This window comes from Pleuronectes platessa, chromosome 15 (genome assembly GCF_947347685.1).
Source record: "Pleuronectes platessa chromosome 15, fPlePla1.1, whole genome shotgun sequence".
NCBI classification, from domain to species: Eukaryota; Metazoa; Chordata; class Actinopteri; order Pleuronectiformes; family Pleuronectidae; genus Pleuronectes; species Pleuronectes platessa.
Genome location: NC_070640.1, coordinates 6,457,972 through 6,480,909, shown reverse-complemented (window position 1 = coordinate 6,480,909; position 22,938 = coordinate 6,457,972). Strand labels below are relative to the sequence as shown.

At 43.3% G+C, this 22,938-nt stretch overlaps 1 protein-coding gene across 3 annotated transcripts in view; it reads right to left on the bottom strand.

The window, feature by feature from the left end:
- The window catches only part of LOC128457221 (stAR-related lipid transfer protein 13), a 49,026-nt gene that overhangs the window by 21,644 nt on the left and 4,444 nt on the right, over positions 1-22,938 (bottom strand). The window contains exons 3-5 of one of the 3 annotated variants that reach the window (XM_053441823.1): positions 21,100-21,234; positions 16,883-17,062; positions 13,313-13,343 (exon numbers count right to left, since the gene is read on the bottom strand). In XM_053441823.1, the coding sequence (XP_053297798.1) occupies positions 13,313-13,343; positions 16,883-17,062; positions 21,100-21,234 (346 nt within the window). Of the gene's footprint in view, positions 1-2,714; positions 2,880-13,312; positions 13,344-14,451; positions 14,604-16,882; positions 17,063-21,099; positions 21,235-22,938 lie in introns of those variants that run through there. The other 2 variants (XM_053441821.1, XM_053441820.1) reach the window with 2 other exon arrangements.

Genomic DNA, 22,938 nt, shown 5'->3' with positions numbered 1-22,938 from the left:
CAGAGCACAGTAAAGTGATAGTGAGCTGAGTTGATGTGTGTAAACGCACTGGGCTGTGGTGAGCGCTCAGTAATAATAACTCAGGCTCAGTTACAGTGGGACGAGACTGGAACTAAACTGGAAAACTGACAAGTATAGACTGGAAAACGAAACAGATATAAGTTTATTCACAATACAGCAGAATTTGATTATGGAATCCACCCATGAAAATATGAGCAGTAGTAGAGTAGAGTTTCAGAATTCGTTATTCCAAACTCTGCGTATTTTCAATCCCCAGGGTCCTGACTGTCAAAGCACAGTGACCTTTGACTTTTACTCTACAGCCGAGTATCCCAGGCTGGAGTTTAAAAATATAAAAAAAAACTTAATTGAATGTAACAATAATCATAAAACTGAATTATCGAAATGTTTTTCTTAAAGCAAACTAGGTATTTTCTATGTCATAAAACCGCTTCAAATAAATTTTGAGGGCATACAAACAAAAATGGGGACATGGCTGTTGCACCTTGTAACTCTGGTGTCCCGTTCTGAAACATTATGACAGCATTCGTCACAAACCAAACAACCAGAGCCGGAGCAGCTATTGGAGACGAGCTCGCCATTCCCAGTGCAGACGTCAGGGCAGAGCCATTGAAGAAACTGAAAAAAACCATTTCCATAGAGGTAAAGCAAATGAGCCAAACGTTACGATCGGATTAAAGTCGAGAGCTCTTACCTTTTTGAAATGTTTGAAAGCTTGATACCACCTGGGGATAATCTCTGAAAGCACCCTTCTGGATTTGCCATTAGATTCATTCAGTGCCTCCAGACACCGAGCTCTGAACATAACCAACTGAACAAATCGGGTTTTACTCACAGCCAGATGATAAATTCAGTAACGCAGCAAAACCCACAAACTGACAACTATATAATGAGAACAATATGTTGGGGAGAGGTGATTTAAGGTAAACGCTAAAGCAACGAAGACCCACATATCCCACACGTGAGGGGAGATCCCAGTCACACACCTCCCCCCCCCGCTAACCTGAAAATCCTCTGGGATTGAGACTAAATCCAGGTGCATTCTGAAATCTCGTTCTTCTAACATGCACACGAACACACACAGGATGGAATGGAACCATGTTTGCAATTAAATACACTTAATGTACTACTGTGTCAGTTTGCGCACTGATCAGTTCAGTTGTTTATCATGGTGTCTAAACCATGTTTAAATTTCCAGATGCTAATGTTCACTTTACATGTGACATCTATTTTACTCATGTCCTTCTTTGTTTGTTTTTCCTCACTATAGTTGAGGGTTGAGGGCAGGGGATGCAAAATTCCCATATGAGGCAAATTGTGCTTTGTGATTCAATCTGTGATATTTGGACTATATGACCTTTGACTTATGTGATCTCAAAGTCTTTCTTCTTTCAAACTCAAACTCACTGACAGTTTTTGTTTTTGTAAATATCACATTCCAGTTGTCCAAAAAACTGAAATGACACATTTACAGGTAAATCAAACAGTTTTTAAACGAAATACATTTGACTCTCACGCATGAACCTTGTGATGTGATATTCCATTGCTCTGAATAATTCATAGAGTGGAAGAACTAAGAGCAAAATTAAAGCAAAAGGGTCTAAGGCCAGATGTGCACATTTTAAGGACCCCCGATCCAGACAGATGTGAACTGTGTGCCTTCTGAACTGATGGGTTCAGCAGTGGGGGGTGAGGGTTGGTGGGGGGGGGTTTGGGGATGTGGCTGGAGGAGGACGACGGGGTGAAGAGGATTTCTGAGGCAGCAGGTGCTCCCCCGATGCTCCATTTGACTGACAAGTTCCTCTGCTATTTGCGTGCAAAGCATCAGATTCATAAGTTAGTGGGATACACATGCATCACGCAATCCTGGAAAATGATCTGGGACACAGTCCAGGTTTCACTTTGCTGACGCGTGCGACTGTTTCCTGCTTGGATCTGTGGTTTGGGAATGTTGGTCTCTTAATTTGTATAAGAGGGTGAGAGGGATTCTATTAGAGCGAGGAGACAGCTGCACCTCTCTGCATCTCTCTCTCTCTCCTCCCTCTGTGACGCAAGGCAGAGAGAGAGAGAGAGAGAGAGAGAGAGAGAGAGAGAGAGAGAGAGAGAGAGAGAGAGAGAACAGACGTCTCTAACTCTGCGCACCCAGTCCACGGAGCAAACTGTCTGACCCTGCAAACTTGGCGCATTGGCGCGTACATGCAGGATCATTTCACGACGTGCAGATAATAAATCCATAATCCAAACTGCGTGCTTCTGGACAAGGCAATAAATTTAGACCGTGGAAATACAAACACACGCAGGCCGGCAGCTGAGGTCCTGGCTCGACTCCTGCACTGGCTGAACATGCCTGCGCCTTTTTGGACACTACATTTGACAATGACCTTCCCAAAATATCGGGGAGCGCGCTGCCTGCGTATGGAACAATCCAACACGGAGGCTACATGTCTTTAAATCCTTCTATTATCAGTCAGCAAAGTTGTTTGAATATGAGCTACATAGGTAAATACAAACATGGGATCAATAAGTCAACAGTGACCATGCGCAAAATATAAATATCCCTGTAGTCACGACACGTTTCTGTTTTATTGTGCTGCTGTGCCAGTGATCATAATATATGACGGAGCGGTGTCAGTGTTAATGAGACTCCCCCGCACATTAAACAACTTTCAGTGCCTTGCTTCGGGCTCTCTGACCTGCCAGCCGTCGCTCCCGGACATTCCTCCACAGCAGATCCCAAGCCCGGGACGTGGAGTCCCGCAGCTGCTCGCTGATCGACCGCCGCAGCTGTAGCTTGGCAGACCTCCGCTGGCTTGTCATTGCGGTGCGACCGAGCGCATATTCCCGGACTAACTCAAACCAGAGGTCCGTCCGTCAACGCGCCAATTACGATCCTCCTCCTGGATGACTTAATTCCAAACCGACCGGGACGGGGACACCGCGCGCTCCCACCGCCGGGGCTGCTGCGTCCGGGCTGCCGCAATGGTCGTGACCGCTCCACCTGGTAATGAGCTCCGTGCGCGCTGCGTCACCTCCCTGCAGCAGCGGCCGATGATGAGCTCCTCTTTTGGGTCAAACTACAGAGAAATGCTACCGAGCGGTTCGGCGCATTCGTGTCCGGGCTCCTGTCTGTGGAGCGGAGGCGCAGAAATGTTTCATCACAACTTCTGCATGTGAAGCTGGAGCTCTGACGAGGAGAGCCAGATGTGGGAGGCGGTTCCCCCCCACTCCCCATGTGCAAGACTCTCTCTCTCACACACACACACACACATACACACACTCTCTCTCCCTCTCACACACACACGTTTGTACTCATATCTTAGTGAGGACACTCCCTTTTATACATTCCCAGCCCCTAACCCCTGACCATCCAAACTAAATTCCTTACCTTAACTTAAACCTGAATTTAACCCTTAATCCAAGTCTTAACCCTCAAATATCACATTGAAGAAGTGAGGAACGGTCAGAACTGTCCTCACTTTAAAAAAATGTCCTCCCTCTGTAGGGTCCATATGCTTAAAATGGTCCTCTGAGATATATAAGTACAGGAACACACACACAGCGACCACAGAGAACATTACATTGATTGATTGACATTGATTTTCTCTATTTACTGTAATCTTGCCTCACCCGAACCAAAACTTATCTTAACTCTTACATTAACTTAAACCTTCTAACAAGTCTTCACCTTAACATGTAATGATTGCATGGGGACTAGATTTTTGCCCCTTACTCTAACCCTAACCTAAACCTATAGTTCGAACCCTTCCACGTCTTAACCCTGAAACAGCTCATTGAAAGTGATGACTGGTCAAACTGTCTCAACGCCGCAGGTTCTAGTCTAAAAACGGTCCTCACTAAGAAATCTGTTCAAGTACACACAAAGCACACACATCTTCTCCAAGACCCAAACCCACCCACCCACCCACCCGGACAAGGATCTCTTTCAATCCCCTGACACACACACACACACACACCAATAACACACACACTCATGCCACACACTCACAACATACAACTGAGTCCTGTTGCCAGGAAAAGCTTTTCCTTCACATCTCCACTCAGCAGCTGTACACAATGTACCGACACACATGTTGGACATTATCTAGCTACTGGGTTAATACCTGGGAGTATTTTCCCTATTGTTTGCCCATTTTTTCAATCTATACATTTTTGAAAATCTTTAAAAATAGACACTGCAAGTTAACAAATCTGATGCCACAAGCTAATATTTCTGTAAATTTACAATGAGCGAATCCTCAAATCTAAGGATCTGGATGCGGTGATCATTTGAACATGTCTGTTGCCAAAGGAAATAGAAAAACACACCAAAATCCTTCAGAATCCATTAGTGTATTAGTGGATTTCATTCTGCATCACGACCTGTGTCTGAGTATGTGAGTGCAGCTTGATAAAGTGTATATGCACTGGTCTGCCTAACAACCTAAAGTGAAAGTGCATAAACTGGTGTCATCCTGGGAATGCCAGGCGGAGTGATGGGACCGGCCGGGCCGCTCTTCAGCTGCCTATTGCCTGACAGCGTCGGACGTCCTGTTTGTGGTGTTGAGTTCCAGGTCAGCAGGGATCCATGAGCAGAGACCTGATTCAACATTTCAGCCTGTTGAGAAGCGTTTGACATCCCGAGCCGTCAGCAGAATGCAGCCGAGGTTATCTGGACACTGAATGACACTTCTACTCGCTGGCCTTTACCTGACAGTCATAGATTCAGAGCTAGTTCAACTATTGGGGATGAAAAAGATGTATTCTTCAAACAAAATGTGACATCAGCAGTCAGGTCTGACTCCTCATCAAATTATACAGCAAACATGCTGAAGGGAGAAGGTAATGGAGTCTGGAGGTCGTGGCCCGACTTCTCCTGCCTGCTCTGCAGTGACCTGGTGTCCAATAACAGAGTAGCTGTGGAGAGAACCAGTGATGTATGTATATTCCTGCATCGCACTGCAGAGACAAGGGGGAGATCCATGGCTGGCACTGGCAGTCGGCCATAGTGAGAGGTAAAGAATGTACAATGACAGGTTGAGGAGGAGGAATCGAGGAAAGAAGGAGGTGATGGGAGGCTACAAGACCAATAACACGTCAGACATCCAGAGAGGGATCAGAAGAAGAAGAAACCTCGTTCAATGACAGAATGTGGAATAAAATAACTGTGTTATGTATTAATTAAGTAAGTTTCAGTAAATGATTGATTTGCTTCTGCTAAAAACGCATTATCGCGTAATAGTAGAGAGATTTCCTGCCTCTTTCTATTTAATAAAGATTTTTATATATATATAATGTTATGCTGCTGGCAAAAAGTAAGTGAATGCATGTGCATCCAGTTTGCATATAGTACACATGCTATAAAGTGAACTCTCTGTGCAAATGCATTCATGTGTAGTCCACAGGATTAAGGGATGAACATTATCACAGCTAACTAAAAGCACAACTGTGTTATAATCAGAAGATTAGGAACCGTCGACATTTTCTCTGAAATCCTACTGAGCGTTTACTGCTGATATCGAGTTCTCAAGGAGATTTATTGATGAGAAGTCGATACACGACTGCAAGGAGCCCAGAGCATGTTCGCTGCGTCATCGTTTTAAGCAGCAAAGTCAAAATCTTAAATCTTCGGTTGAGACGACCACTGAGGAACAAGCGCTCTCCCTGATTGGTGTTTAAGGAGAGGTCTGTGGGTAATGTGTGTCACTACAAACTGCTCTTACACATGATTGTCTAGTGCAGGAAAGATTCCCAAATAAATTCTACTAATCACTGTAGGTGGAAATGGACGACATGCAGCTCCTTAAAAGTGACGCCAAATCATCTCAATTGCCCCCCTGGTGGCTGGCAGCAGTATTGGGAGTAAACCCTGCTTCCTCCTCCATGTTAGTGGATGTGACGTGTACCACAAACACAAGGTATAGGTACAACTTTTCTGTCATTTTAGGTAATTCTTATCACACTGATGTTTGTCCAAGTATTCACTCTTTGTTTGGTATTAACATGTTATTTGAGGTTATAAAGTCTGGGTGACACATCATGAATGACACCTGCGACTGGCCCACGATCGGTCAAGTGAGTGTATCGGGGGGGGGGCTTCAACTCAGAATCTTGCTCCAAATGACGTCATAGACACAAGATGGCAGCGTTCATATTCAGACATGAGAGGAGAAATGTCCGTTTGTAATTACTGCCTTTGGCACTAACATTGGCAGGCAGTGAGAGATACATTGTGTGTGTGTGTGTTTGTGTGTGTGTGTGTGTGTGTGTGTTTAAGGGGGGACAGTGGATGTGTGGAGGAAAGAGGTCGCAGGTCAGACATTAAACACATTGTGGAAAACATTCTAAACCTCCAGTGCAGTGACTTTGATCTATTTCTCCTCTGTGATGTTACAGGCGTTGATATGTGGAGGTCGAGCTGGTCCTTGAGGTCAACCTCTACTCTGGGCAAGAGAGAGAGAGAGAGAGAGAGACGCACACCACAGGAACACTGTCTCGCCATCAGCAGCCAATCAAAACACCAATCAAAACACATTCCAAGGCTCAAACAGCCAATCAAAGCAGCACAATGGACTTGTTCTGGACGGACTCGGGATCTGATTCTCAAGAACAAATACACAGCGGAGCACGGGCGTCTCCACCGGGAAGAGTGATTACATTTTTACAGTGGTTATAAAAATGGACAGGGCTGGTTTGGAGAGGACTACTGTTTTCTACGGGAGACTGAAGAGGAGATGGTGGAGCCAGATGAGGAGGTCGAGTTTCTGCCCCTTCTTCCTGCCTCTAACACCAGGTCATCTGAGGTTAGGGAATTGTGTAACACCAGCAGAAAGCTGTGTCACAATTCAGAGACGACTCACTGTGTCACTTCAGCGCAACTACACTGTCTCGTTTCGGTGGCTCCTTCAAATGTGGCCGACAAATCCGTCCTTCCATCCCGAGAGCTTGAAAACTTTTCTCAGATTTTTAGCTGATGTCACAAAGACACTGCAATAATTTTCAATTCCCAAGATCTGAAAATCATCACATCACTCCTATTCACTCTACTCTTGTATTTATAATAATATTTTCTCGACATTTGTTGTTGAGGATCACATTTAAAACATTGATTCCTTTCTTTGACAAAAAAATTATCTTTTCCAGTATTCTAACGGGTTTTCTTTCACTGAGACTCTCCTGCATTTTGTGATAATATTAATATAAAAACTCACTATAGCTGCATGTGCACGCAAAGTCTGGATTTGGGAGTTGAGACCAATTCATGATTTAACAGATCACATGATCCTCCTCTCCTCCCGTATTCTAATATCTGCTCAGCAACCCAGTATCCTTCCCTGACTCTTCCTCCTCCTCTTCATCCCTGCCACTGTCTCCCTGGTCCCTGTCTTCTATTTTCAGCAACACTCAGTCATTCAGGCCAAGCTGCTCAGCTCTCTCGACTTTGCTGTTTGAGCTGGCAACACACACGCAGACCTAACTCCCCCCCCCAAGCCCCCGTCACCGTTGTGTCATCTCAACTACAGCTCACTTAAGATCCGGAGGTGCGCTGCAATCGAAAACTCACACGAGGAATCCAGAGGGAGAATCCTGTCGATACAACACGAGAACCATGTGTGTTCATCCCGTGAGAGGAAGCTGTGGGGCGCTTGTTACCTGCTGCACTGGGAACCACCAGTCTGCTTAAAGTGGAAAACACCCAGATTAAACGAAACCCCTTGAACAGATGGAACCGTGTGAGCGTGACCTAAATTCCTCGCTTATACTATCTGTTTTTGGTGAGACCCTGAGAGTACGAGTACACACACAGACACACACACACACACACACACACACACACACACACACACACACACACACACACACACACACACACACACACACACACACACACACACACACACACACACACACACACACACACACACACACACACACAGCCACACACACACAAACCACCTATGCATAATTATCTTACTGTGTATAGTAATTCCATATGTTGCTCACTTCCTCAAAGCGCATGCAGGATTCAGATAACAACATCTGTTTATGAGTTTACCCATGACCACGCACTTCACCTGCAGCAACCGAATATCAACTGCATGAAAACTGAAAACTTCTAGTTTATAAGAAACATTAACGCCGAATAGAATAAGTTAGTAAATCAGATTTTAAAATATAAACGCAGAGACAATGTGCCCGAGCTTTAAACATGGAAGCTTTAAGAAAACTGTTGCTGATGTTTTTCTTTCAGACGTGATATTGTGAACTTGACCCTTGACCTTTATACATCAGGGAGACAAAGTGATTGACAGGTGTAAAAGGTTGGCTTGCAACAGCAAAGAAAGGGAAGGTCGGGGAACGGAGGAGAGGAAATGATGAGGATGAGAAAAAAACGCCGGTGTCTCTGGAGATCAGAAAGGAGACAACGCAAGGAAAGACGCAAAGTGAAGCCACAAAGACATAAAGTCATTTTTGTTGAAAGCAGAAACACGTCTCATTTTCCAGGAAGGAGAAACAAATGGAAACAATTGCGATTTTTCCTGCCTGACATTAGAGTTTGATCTGCCGGCTGGACTTAAACGCAGCACGGCAGGATGAAGAAATAATACATATTTCCAACATTTCTAGGATCCATGTGCTTCTCATGTGTCATCACAAGACTGAAACGGCAACATCACAGGGAGCAGAAATTATGCACATCTGCTCACACGGGCTGGAACCAATAGTGTGAACTTCTCTGTCAATATCTCTGCGCACGCCGTCGAGGAATTCGGAAAAATGGTCCATGCAGGAGGAAAGTGAATCAGGAGCTGATTCGGAGTGTGTGTCCGACACACTTTCCACAAACAATAACAACAACTTTCCTTGTCCAGCCTGTGGAGATAAGGCTGTTGACCTTCTCCACCTCCCGTTCAGGAGCCTGGATCTCCTACGGCAGGAGAGATGGCTATCGCTCCGACCCGCCTGAGGCCAGAGGACACAAAGCAGAGGTCTCAGCCTAAAGAGCAACAGAGGGGAGATACAGGGAGGCAGGGCCGGGATATGGAAAGCAAACACAGCCTGAGGTATAAAGTAAATGAGGGAACGTTAGTCCTCACATTTGGGGGTTTGAAGAGCTGAGTGCAGGCTGCAGACTGTGGTATGGAAGGAGGAAGACCTGGGGCAGGACTGGGGGTGGGGGGGGACAATAGCTAATGGACAAGGAGGAAACTCCACAGGTCATGGGAGCGCAGATCACATGGCGATAGGAGGTCCTGCGGCTGAGTGACTTGTTTTAAAGGCATTTAGGAGCCATATACATATAGTGAGGCTTGTAGCTGTTAAAACAATCATTTTTAGATCCTCCCTCCTTCCTCGAGCCTGTTCTCTGAGCTGGTAAAAGGTTGCAGGACCACACACAAACACACACACACACACGTGGTCCGGTAACACACGCATACGCACTCAGGCATGTGTCGCCATGCACACACAAATACACACGTAGCAGCGGCTCATGTGCACGTGTGTGGTGTTAAAACGCTGCCACACATGACGGTATTGGTAATGCTCTCTTATACTGATGAAGTGAACATGGCCGCTATTATCACAAACATAACGAGTGTATAATGACAGGGGAACATTGAGACTGGAGAGTTATGATTGTAACAAAGTGGAACAGCCCTCACTAGTTCCCCCTTACTTCACTAGATGTTCTGCTGCTGATGAATCACTGCATGTTAACCCTGTGGGAACATGGTCGTCCTCTTTGCTGTGTGGGTACTGTGTTGTCTTAGAAAGGCTACTTGGTCCCATGTGACAGTCTGAGTCTGAGTCTGAGCCGCCATGAGGAGGTGGAGCTGGTTGTCTAACGAGACAGTCGGGGGTTCGATTCCCCAGCTCCTCCATGTGCCCCCAAGACACTGAACCCTAGATTTCTCCTGACAGCTGCACTGGCTGTGTGTGAATGATGAGTGATAGAAAAGAGTAGAATGATACAAGCGCTGCGTAAAGAGGCATTTTATGAATATGCATGTGAACGGGATTTGTTAAAGAGTCTGATATTTGCACAGGAAAATGATGATTATATTCAGGAGGAATATTTTCATGAACAAGAGGAATGATGACAGCAGGAATCATCATATTTAAGGGAATCTTACATATGGGAGCCAGACTTTTATAATGCATATAAAAAAAACTGTCCTTTAAAATCTTTACAAAAGTCTGTGCTCATGTTTCTTCAGCAAAAAGCTTGAATGAATCGAGTCTAACGAAGAACACATTTTAACAGTTTCAACAGTAAATGTGTGTTTAATTGTGGTTATTTTCATTTGTGTTCTTTTTACGTAAAGAAAAATAAGTGTCTTGCAGACTGGAATGCAGCAAACAGTCGCCGTAAAACAAATCAAGGTGGAAAACAGACACAGAAAATAGACACAGACACAAAAAATCCCTGTGCAAGGTCGAGTTACAGTTTGAACAGACAGAGGAGACAACAGAGGAGAGAGAGGGAAAAGGGAACAGGGAGAGGTGAAGGAAGAGAGAGAGGGAGAGACTGGGACTGAGGCCAGATCCACTTCCAGACTTGTTAAAGCACTGATGCACACTTCTGCAATATTTACCACACACAAACACACACACACACGGTAACACTAATGAGTCATCGTCATTAGGTTATACAGATTTATTGCCTGTTAATTGCTGAGCCGACTGCTTTTCTGTCTGAGGTATCTTAATCATAACACGAAGTGGCAGTAGTAAAAATAAACAATCTCTCTCACACACACACACATACACACACATATAGACACACACACACACATACACACACGTAAACACACACAGACGCACACAAACACACACTGTAAAGTTGGACAATTTTAACACAATTCAAAAGAAAACGTCAAGGACATAAAAGCTGAAACGAGCGGAAATATTTGTGTTGAATGTCGGCAGGACGCTGCTTCAATAGAAGTGTGTGTCAGAAGTTGGGTGCAGCCATAGATCAGCTGAATCCCTCCAGTCAGACATATTAAAAACATATTCCCGACATGCAAGGGACACGCCAAAAGGATTGGCGGGGGCCAGGGGTCAAGATTACCCGCAGCCTCCCGAGCCCTTTCCAATAACATGTAAATTCTGATGGATTATATGTTATTTTATAATCCTGGAGTTCTGTGGAGATGTCGGGAATGTCTGTCGTGTGTGTCTGGTTCACGCCAAGGTCATATGTAGCTTAGCAGCCCCTCTAAAATAGCTGCACACATCTAAAATATCCTTGAGTGGTCATGTTTACCAGCAGCAGTAGTGTGTGGTGTGCTGCTCCTCGTCTGGAGGAGGCTCGTCTGAAGACATAGAGCTGGAATCAAACTGGATTTAAATGCTGTGTGGAATAAACGGCATGAATGGAGTTTTATTCAGATAGATAATAAACTCCTTAAAAATCATGGTCGTCACAATGACTTTTTGAGAAACACATGAATCCTGCAGTTATTCTGGTCTGTTGTATCTTTGCTGGTGTGGTAAGAGGAAACTTTTGTCCTTTGTCTCTGCTAGGATTTTATATGAGGAATAATACACATGTAATTATTCTGTTTAGGACAATATTGACGGCAAACTAGACTGTCATTATCTTTTTTTAAATGTGCAACACGAGGATGTGACCTAAAAGATTAAGAGATGGTTGAAATGCAAATAAATTTGAGATCCAGTAAAGCGCTTAAGCATCAAACAAAATTACCCCGAGATAAACAAAATGTATTTCATCTTTGCAGGGATTTCTCCTCAGCGGCTGGAGGACAGATGTATTTCAAACCAAACACTCTCTTGGTATGTTTTCTCTTTCAACCGCACACACAAACAGATGCATTCAATAAAATAAAAAAACATGTGGTGTGTTTGACTAGAAACATTCAGTCAGATAAGGATGAAACAACCCCTCAGCAGAAAAACAGGTATGAACTCCAGTTGTTGTCGGAGGAATTCCCTGTTTATCTGGCAGGGAGCCGGGTGAATGTCAACTATGTGAGTTCAGATATGTGCACATCATATCTCATCGCTTTGCATTGGAGACTCAGACCACACAGGCCGACAAACACGGTCTGATTAGACCGGATTTCTGTCAAACAGCCAAAGTGTTTCCGCGTATCAGAGGAGAAAATAAACACGCTCAAGTGAGAAAACAAACCTGAGGCATGAACGCACAAACAATGAAACTAATCTACACTCCTCCCTCAGCGCTGTCGTGTTTGGATGAAGTGTTTCTTACACAGACACACACATACAGACACACACACTGTCTCTCTCTCATCGTATGCCAGTGACGGCATCACCTCTAACCTCCCAGCAGCCTCTGGGGCCTCATTACCCCCCCGCTGCACCTCTCCTCCACGGACAGTAATGTGACCCCCTGGTGATGGTGGCAACACCGGAGACACCTCAACTGTAACAACACACACACACACACACACACAATCACACACACACACACTCACATGCAAGCACAGGGATGTGCAGCCTCACAAACATATACAGACAAAAAAGATACCAAAATAAACAATCCCGCTGTGCAGGGAACGCAACCCTGTCGCCAAGACATCTCCCCGGTTTGCTTGATTAACTGCAGTCGCGATGAGGCCTGTGCACGTCAATCAAAAGGGACACACTCAGAGGATAAGAGATATGGACGAGGGTCAGAGTTGGACTCATTAATCATCTGCTCTCGACTCTCGTATCACCGACTCTGGAAACTCGAGTCCGAGAGGCAAAAGAGAGAAACGACGAAATGTTGACACCGAAGACAAAAAATAAAGTGAAAGTCCCCTTTAATAGAACAGACATTATGAATTAGAAAATCTGTGTTTTTTCTGGTGGAGGAGACAATGAGCTGTGTGTGTAATCACATGACAAATAAACTCATCGCAAAGTTTGTGTGTCTTTTTGTATAGGCTCTCTTAAATATCTGTGTTTATACACCTGAGTATGCACATGTTGTGTATGTGTACAAGCAAGGCCCTGAGAGAGTGTGTGTGTGTGTGTGTGTGTGTGTGTGTGTGTGTGTGTGTGTGTGCGTGTGTGTGCGTGCGTGTGTCTGTGTGTGTGTTTTTGTGTGTGTGTGTATTATGGCTGAAAACGACTTCTGGGTGGTGGAGGTTTGATGTAAAGGCTAGGAATCCTGTGGGAGACATTCCCAGAAGTCCAGTTTTATCCCGATACCGAACACAACCCCCCAAATACACACACACACATACACACACACACACAAATACATAGCCAAACACACACACAAGGGCACACTTTCTCTTCAGGGTTATTGTACCTGCTGATCCGCTGGTGATCCTTGAAGCGGCCTGAAATGACAATAAACAGAGAGTAAGAGAGAAGTATAGGAGAACCACAAGAAAAACAACTAAACAAATACTAACACTGCTCATAGAGACTCCAGCTCCGGAGAATGTAAACTCAATATTATCCAAAGACAATGAATCAGTTTCCCTGATGCACAGCAGCGCTGGGAAAATGACCCAGATTCTACATCTGCCAACAGAAACAGTTTCCTTGAGAGTTTATGCCATTCGATCTTATGAAAACTAATTCTTATTTATTTGAATATTAACATGACTTAGTGTAATCAACCGGAAATAATACAAGTGAAGAAAATCTTGTTTCCTTTGATGACTCTGCAACTTGAACCATAATAAATGATGAAATTAAATTAGAGGGTATTGGGGAGGATGTGTGTGTGTGTGCGTGTGTGTGTGTGCATGTGTGTGTGCGTGTGTGTGTGTGTGTGTGTGTGAGAGACCTGGTTTGGAGAGAGAAGGAGAAAACAGGACATGACAGAAAAGGTCATGAAAATAGATCATAAATAATAGATGAAAGTATGTGATGTAAAAAAAACTAAACAAGGGTAGAGTAACAAAAAGAGTTAAGATGTAGATAAGGTTTAAAACCAGTAATGGTAAAATCCAGTAGCAAAAAACAAAAACCACACGACTTAAAACTCCAGTTGCTGGAATATTAACACAGGAAATTAAAGCTTAGACACGAATCGTGAAGAGCACATTACAAACACACACCGTCACTTAAAAAGTCCCAGAATCCACAGGAAATGACAAAGATCAAGAAACTTAATGACCCAGATTAATTTCCTAACCAGGGTATGAAACATGATCCTGACACAGCTACAGTCTCCTGACTGCCGCCGCTGTCACAGGGAAAACCCACATCCCTTAGAAGACGCTGGGATTTACCAAATGATCCACCTGACGGTTTGGGAAACCTGTGCAACATTCTCATGGGTTTTCCACAACTTTTAAAGGTCGAAGTGTCCGCTGTATATTAACAATATTTAAGTTATCGTTGAAAATCAAATGAGAGCAGTGATATTACTTTTGTTTTACAAGTCTGAAACAGCCAGAGATATTTTTAAATAGCAGGGAATGAAAATTAACTTACCCTCAAATATTCCTTTTCCCGAAACCACCTCATAATAAACTCTCTATGGGAAGTAATCAACAGTGTAAATGAGCTGTATTTAAAAGTATCCAACTACTTCAGCAGTGCTGACTTGTTCTGAGTGTGAAACTCATCTAACCAGTTTAATAAGGAGGCTCGGGAAACTTTTTGACCTGGGAAAAGAAGAAAAAGGGAGATTTTTCTTTGGCATCCTAATTTGAGTCAGTAGAAAAACTCCCCAGTCTGTCAGTTCCTGTTACTGTCTTGATTTCAGAATCGCTCGTTCTGCACGTCTCGCCTGCACATCCCACTGAAACCCTGATGCTGGACAAACACAAGCTCAAGGCCGTGTGGATTATTATAAAAACACATCATCTTCCTAATCACCAGAGTAAGAAAAGTGAACAACGATACTTTCTGTGCACAGGACGGACATATGACACAAATATATATATTTTTTAAATATGAATAACAACAACTTGTCGAAATTCGGAGCTGAGAATCAACCACATATCTTAGTGTGTGTGTGTGTGTGTGTCCATGTCAGTTTGGACAGCTGTGCCTTATCAGTCACGCTGAGGCGAAAGTAAACCCACTCCTTAACATCAGTCTGATCCCATGGCCCCTGCTGCTCTCACTACCTACCTACACACACACATGCACACACACCAGAGCGCACAAACACACACACACACGCACACACTATATTCTTACCATCTCTTGTGGAGGCAGAACAATGAGCCTTGAACTGCACTGCTACAGAACTTTAAATATCATGTTTGGCCAAACTAGTATTTTTAAGATTACTTTCAAAATTCACTTTTAAGAAAACATGAACCAGAATTCTTAAAAGGTGTTAACAGCTTCTGAGTTTACAGGCCAACAGATGCAAATCCAACACAAGTGAGCAAATTCCGTGTTGATGTCGACCTTGATTCTAGATTCACTGATGAAAACCCTGTTTATCAGATCAGCTCCAGAGTCTCTTCACTCTTGATGAAAGAGGCCTGTTGGACTTTTGAACCACGCGGGGGTTTATTGATGGCGGTGTTGGTCATGTTCCGCGCTGCTGACACAGAGAGACGTGACCTTGCATCAAGCTGGAGGGAGCAGAGCTGCCTCATCCTTTTTCTTTCACCTCATTTACACAGCCCCAAACATGCAGAGCGAATGGGAAAGCCCACAGAGAGGGAGGAGGATGACGGAGTGAAGGGAGGGTTATTTATAGGAAACAGTCAAAAGAGAAAGTGAAGAAAACGTTTTCTTTCCTGTGAAGAGTTTCTGGTTGAAATACATAAACTGTGCTGAGGCAGCACAAAGATAGATAAAGGGAAGCAATATGAATTTCAAAATGAAAAGTCATCCATCCCTACTCTAATAATGCTAACTCATAATGCTATCATCAATGTGTCATGTATATCATATTTTGACAATTGAATAATCAAGATCATGTCTCACAAGTTATTAATTGTTATTAGATTGTCTCTATTATTAGAGGAGATATCTTGATAATTGACCCTGTTTGTTTTGGCCTCGACTGATCAGCTCCTAAAGTTAATCACCTGGATATAAACTCCAAAGTTATATTTCTACCATGTTTGGTGAAAATCCATCAGTGCGTTGTTTTGTTATTCTGTACATACACAGACATATAGGGTTTAAAAAAACAACACCCTGTTTATTCTAAAGCAGTTGGTTTCAACACAGCTGAGTCATGGTCACGATGACACAGCACAAATCAGGTCTGAGCCTTCAGAGTTCAGACTGTTTCAAATGGAGCTTGGTAGAACACTCTGAACTTCACACAGTTAAATAATCAACTTATGTCAATCAGACGTGGTTGATGTGAATCTCCTGTTAGAAAGTGTTGTTGTTTATCTCCAAACCAGTGTGTAAACAGTTTATAAAGACGTAGTGAGGCCAGAGTCAGCAGCAAGGACGTCTACATGTTAGAGTGAAATCTGTAAGATGATCAAACTGAGACACGTGTTACATCCTTTTAGTGTTTTATGTTTTTAAGTGTTTTTTAGGGCAAATGCACTTTTATTCTGTGTTATTATTCTGGGTCTTACACAACATGTGCTTGTGTGTTGTTTGTTGCACAATGTGCTGTTCTGCTGCTGCTGCAGCACTTTGGCACAAGAAAAGTTTCCTCATGGGGACAATAGAGGATATTTGATTTGATTTGATTTGAACTCAGAGACATTATCTCTATTTGTGAGTGTTAAACTTAATGTTATTATCTGTTGGAGAGGAAACAGTGAACAGAAGCCTCGTAGCATCTGTGATAAAACAAAGAAATCAAGTCACAAACTGATACACAACTGATTCTGAGCTGGAAACCAGTCGTTGCCATTAAGAGTCTCTGGCATGAACATTATCAGCTGGTCCCAACACAAAAACACACAAAGAGAAACACAGTCTGGCTCACCCTGGCCCGTCGAGCGTCGAGGTGAGTGGGGGACGAGAGGGACGAGCGGGTCAGGGGCCTGCTGCGGGTCAAAGGTCGTGAGCGCCGTCTCGTCAGCGGCTCACATCTGTCTGGAGGCCTGCAGCTTCTCTGATCCTGACTCTGGGCTTGACTCGCCGTCCTGGCCACAGCAGGGGCACCCTGGGAGGACAGAGAAGACGTAGAGTCAAGAGAACGACACAGAGAAGGTGCAACATAAAACCATTATTGATCTTGGTAACAGCTCCAATCGAGAGCTTTTCTGGAGACATGATCATCCTACACTGGGAGATATAAAGAGTATGGATGATTTATTTTCACTCATTGTACGAAACTGTCTCACTCGCTGTCCAGTCTTCTCTTCTGTTCACTTGTTTACTTGTGTTATTTGCAGGTGACAGATTTTATACCCAAATTCAACGTATACTGTTGTGTCTCACGGCAGCTTGTGTAACTGAGGAGTGTTTCAAGATATAAAGATGCTGCTGATGATGTGTCTTTTCCCGTCTGTCATCGAGAATAAAAAAACCTTATCTGGGACCCTCCTCATCTTCATCTTCATCTTCACTCATTAAAACACTGGAAAGTCCGTGAGGGACTGTACCACTTGAGGGCTTCCCGCTTTTCCCTCCTGTCCGTTCCCCTCCCGTCCAACATTGAGCTTAAGACATGGATGTGTGTTCAAATGGGAGTGTGTGTGGGTGTGTGGGTGTGTGTGTGAATGAAAGTAGAAGGAGCAATGGCATTAATGTCCACAAATGCACAGAGAGACACAATTCCACTTCATCGCGACACACAATGCTTGCTTGTGTAGAGAATTCCCTTTCTGACCTCGTAGATCATTTCCATCACAGAGAGGGCGCGATGCCGTCGCTAATTTCCCAGCAGTGTGGTCACAGTCAGATAACAACATCAAGGACTGTGTCCGCTGCACAAAGGAGCCACAGTTCAAACCCAAAGTTGGTCAACGTCTCATATGAACTGTACTTTCACATTCATTATTATAAATTACAGTGATTTTTTGCTAAATGTGGGAATTCTCTTTTTTTTTAATGGGAACAATGGAGATGAGGAGTCTGTAGCTATAGTCCCATTGACTGTACTTATACATGTGTGGTGCTTTGAGCCAAATCTATGGGAACATCAGCTCAGCATATATCACTAAGCACAGAGATGAGGCGATAACACAGGATCATTTCTTCCTTTATATCTGAATAATGTATGTTCAATATTATTGCATTACTACTGGTCTGTTTTGTGTGTTTTTGTTGTTTGATTGTTTGTGTGTTTCTGTTTTCCTTCCCTTTTTGTGTGTGCGTGTTTGGAAAAGTAATTTGTGTCATTTTGTGAGTCATATGTGGGAGCAAAATGAATGAGAACTTGACATGACAAAAAAGGAGGAAGCTGATGATAGCAGGTTTCAGTTACCTCACATTTCCCAATAAGCCCTAATCACAAAGTAGAGCTGTGGCTGATGGGAAATCTGCTCAGCACTGACACTGTACTGACGGCATGGAGGAGGTTGCTACTGCAACACTAGCATTCGGCTAATTCAAGCTAAATTTACTTTACTTACACATTTTTCTACCCCTAATATCAAAAACATGCTTTTACCCCTATGTGTTACATTTTGGAGCTACAGCTCCATCGGCCCAAATTCATTCTGGATGTGTAAGTTCTCTATATATGTGAAATTCTCTGGTACTAAACAAACGTTAAGTGATCACTAAAGCTTTTAAGTCACACCAAGGGAGTGAAGAATATGCGTGACACTTTCATGGTGATCCCTCCATTATAGAGTCAAATATTTCACTTAATACCACAATTGTGTATATCCTGTACCAGGGGAAACCCCAGATGAGTGTAAGGATTCACTGTCTGGGAACCGCGGCAGTTATGAAGACGCGTCAGTAGGATGTCGACAGACGTCCATCCAGCTAAAAATATCCCTAAAAATCCCCAAGACTCAAAAATAGAGTTGGTTTTGGCTGGTTTTCTTGAATATAACAAAATTGAGCCTGTCGTTAAATTATAATATCTGTTCAGAGTAAAGTGGCTGAGGAAAGAATGAACAGATAATCAGATTAAACATTTAAGGGAACATGAATATTTCAGTTTTTTTTTTCTATGTTTAGCTAGAGACAGAAAGTTCAGTTATAGGACGGCACAGCGGATGAATAGACTGCTAAGGGAAGCTATGATTCGTATGAAGTTCATTTCTTTTTTTAAATTCAACCAAATCTTAATTTTTTTTTTACTCTGCACCCACATCCACACATTACTGTTTTGGGCTGAGGTAATTTAATCCTAATTACCCTATAAAGATTTGACATATTTGGGATGAACGGTCTCGCTGCTCCTCTTCTCCTCTGAACATTATTATTGAATTATCTCCTTCATCGATCATCTTATTGTGCTGCATTGTGTATTTTACCTCGAAAGGTCACTGCAGGTCGTCTAAACTTACTGCAAATTAAATTTACTTTAGCGTCACATAAAATTACTGGACACGGCCAAACTCCTGAGGATATCTATGAACCACGAGAAACAGTTAACACGCAGGCAGAGAAGACGGATGACAAGGAGCTCTCTTAATCAACTCACCTCCTGCATTCGAATTCAGAATTTATATTTTGAGCCATGTAGGATTGTTGCTATTTATTTTATTTTTGAAGTTGGGAGCTGAGCTAAACATGTCTGTTTTATGGCCGTTTTTCCCGACGTGCCAGACGGTTTGATTGAGATTAGCCTGATTAAATGCAGCTTTTTTATAAGAATTCCTAAACTTCTGTGCTTTCGGTTTAAGAGCTGTTTGAGGTTACCAGATTTACTCTGGGTAAGCGTAATGAGGCAGCTGGAACGCCCTGTGAGAGGAGAACAGGGGAGCGCAGCACAGACACACATCTACAGACTGTTCCTCCTCCAGAAAACCATGTTAAATGCACCTTTAAAACAACGATGTGCGGGTCCTCTGAGGTCTCTGAGGGGGATTGGTGCAGTCTCCAGATGGACGCCAGACAAATCAGAAAGTACCTGATTCATGAGGGGGAGCTAATGGCAACAGACCTGGAAACTGTCCAAACTATTATTCTTAATGAATCCAGCCCATAGGAGAGACTGCCAACCTGGCAACCCATTCCCCTGAGTAGGCTCTCTGTCCACCATGTGTGTGGTTCCCTGTATGACTTCATGGTTAAATGTGCTTGAGTGTGTGTGGCCACGAATAGTGTGAAGTAAAGTTTCACTGAACACATCTGAAGGTAACAGCATTCCATAACTTCAATAAGATTCTTATAAGGTCTCGTGAAAATGGATCTAAGTCATGTCGTCCATTTATTATTTTAATTAAAATTCAATACAAATGCTATCCTCTGTTAAAACCCAGTGAGAGCCAACCTTCAGACGACCATTATTAACTTTCTGAACTCAAGATTGTATTTCTTAAGAGGTGAGTCTGACTTCCGCCAAGGAGGTCATGTTTTCATCTGTTTGTTTGTTGTGAAGAGGATTAGACAAAATCTACCAGACGGAATAACATCAAAACTAGGTGGAAGGATGTGAATTGAGTCAGGAATGAAATGATTCAAGTTTTTGGGCAGATCCAGGTCATATTTTCCTTTTCTATGAACAATTTTGATTTAGTTTTGCAACATTTCCAATGATTTCTCAAAAAAAGACTTAATTGAAAACCGGAACATTTAGGGAACTGATGTGTATTATTGTGCAATTTGGTGCAGATCCAAATAAAAATCAAGGGAATCTAAATGTGGTCTCATTAAGGGACCTTTGGGCCTTGGCAGAGGTGTGTGTTCCCTACTATACGCTATTCAACTTCATGATAACTTTATAAAAAAGATATAATCATGTTAAAATGGGCATAATTGAGTTGAATGTTTGGGATCTGAACTTAAAAGCAGATGCAATATTTTAAATTATATTTTCTTTTCATTCGTTTTTCAAACAAATGTCCATTTTACTATGTCTTGTTCAGCAAATTAAACAGAACTAAATTGAAGAAAGTATATCTGCATAAAATAACATTCTACACCTTTCTACAGTTTCTACAACTTTTCATCCAGAACGACTGTTGCAGATTGTAAAAAACTCCCTATGTCAACTTTGGTCTGTTCATTTTCTTTCACCCTTTTAGCTCCTGTCGATTTGTTTGTTTAACATCTGATCATCTGAGCTTCACTCACCGCGGCGCTCTCCTTCTCCTGCTCAGCTCTGGTCTCATCCGGTCGGGAGGAATCAGCCCTTTGGATTTCCTGGTTCTCCTCGTTGAGCCGAACCAACTTGTTCATCAGCAGCTTCATGGAGTCACCAGCAGCAGCCTAGAAACACGCGGGGTGAAAAGACATAAACGCAGGTAAATGTGGCTCATGGGCAAACTCCGGGGTTAACGTTCCACTGGGGCCTTTCATTAAAGCTGCCCCCCCGACACACACACACACACTCCTCATCCACCTACTCCACCCATCCGTGCTTTTTCAGTACACACAGTGAACCCCACATCGTGGAGGATGTGACGCCTTCTTAATGAGATTATTGCAGGGCGAAGACGACAGAGGAGAAAAATGTGTAAAGATAGTTGCTGACAGGGAATAAGCTGCTTCTGCTGCATCTAAAAACAGCAACGCAGCCAACGCACCTCATGTAAATGTGTTGTATTATCCGTATCCCAGTTATGCACGTACCTAAACCCTGGCTTTCCCTCTCTTTTCCTGTCCACCCATTGGTCGTCGGCTCTGACTGAGACACTTGTTCGCCGGGCTTCCAGGAAATGAACAAACCGCTTTGTTTCTGGGCTCCGCTGCCAATCCCAGAGTCCCAGAGGCTGATAGCACAAATAGGGCCTCTTTGAGGAGCTACAAGTCCCAAAACAGCCCCCTCACTCACTCACACACACACACACACACACACACACACACACACACACACACACACACACACACACACACACACACACACACACACACACAAGTATGTCCTCACCCTCCCACCCACACACACTCGTGCACACAAACACACCCTTCTGTCCACTCCTATTCCCAAACCCATCTTGCTGACCAGTTTAAAAAATGTCTGCAGTAACAGCTTTGGCAGTAAAGCCATTTCCTGTGTGTTGCAGCCCCCACATCTCCAGATTCCTTCACTCACTGGAACACAGAAGGCTGCCTATGTGCACCAGGCTGCTATTTTTACCCTCACTGTGAGGGACCGAGCCAGGGCGAGGGGAGACCACGGGGTGTGGAGGCTTTCTGGTGGCACGAGTGACTGCAAACATGAACACACACACGTACGCACACACAAACACACACAAAGACAAACACACACACACAGGGTGGCATGTGAACTGTGCTAATGTGAACCCACATCATTGCATATCCTGACACACATTTGCACACACTCACTCTTCACAGTGCTCTGAAAGTTCATGAAATGTTAATGAGATCTTGTCTGAAGTATTTACTGACGACCGAGCTCTTAATGCATCACTGGATCTCTGCCACACGACCATTTTATTAGTGAACTGTCTTGGACAGGCTGAGGCGCCTATTAGCTTGATACACATCACTATGAATAGCTAAAGAAGGGGAACCACAGTGTGTGCTGCCACTCTTGAGTAAATAATACATAACAATATGTTGTGAAGAGGAGAGGAAACATGGAAAAATGATCTGTGAAATGATCTCAGAGTCATTTGTCCTTGGTTAAATCCAGAGGAATTCATATGCAGTATATTTGTTATTTCGCATTCTATCTATGAACCAAAATATTATATATTTCAGTGTAGCACACACCTCCAGCAAGGCCCACCATGTTGATTCAACAAATTGCTCCATATTTCACAAACTCAGTTCATGTGACTGACTCTTTTCATCGAGATACATAAATTCTTAATAGTGAATATTGAAAATGTTGAAAATCTAACATTAAAGAAGAGAAAAAAGTCCAAGTCCAAACCTCAGGTCAGATAGAAACCAGCTCTCATTCTTTCCTGTTGTTTCAGAGTTATTATAGTTATGTTATCAGCC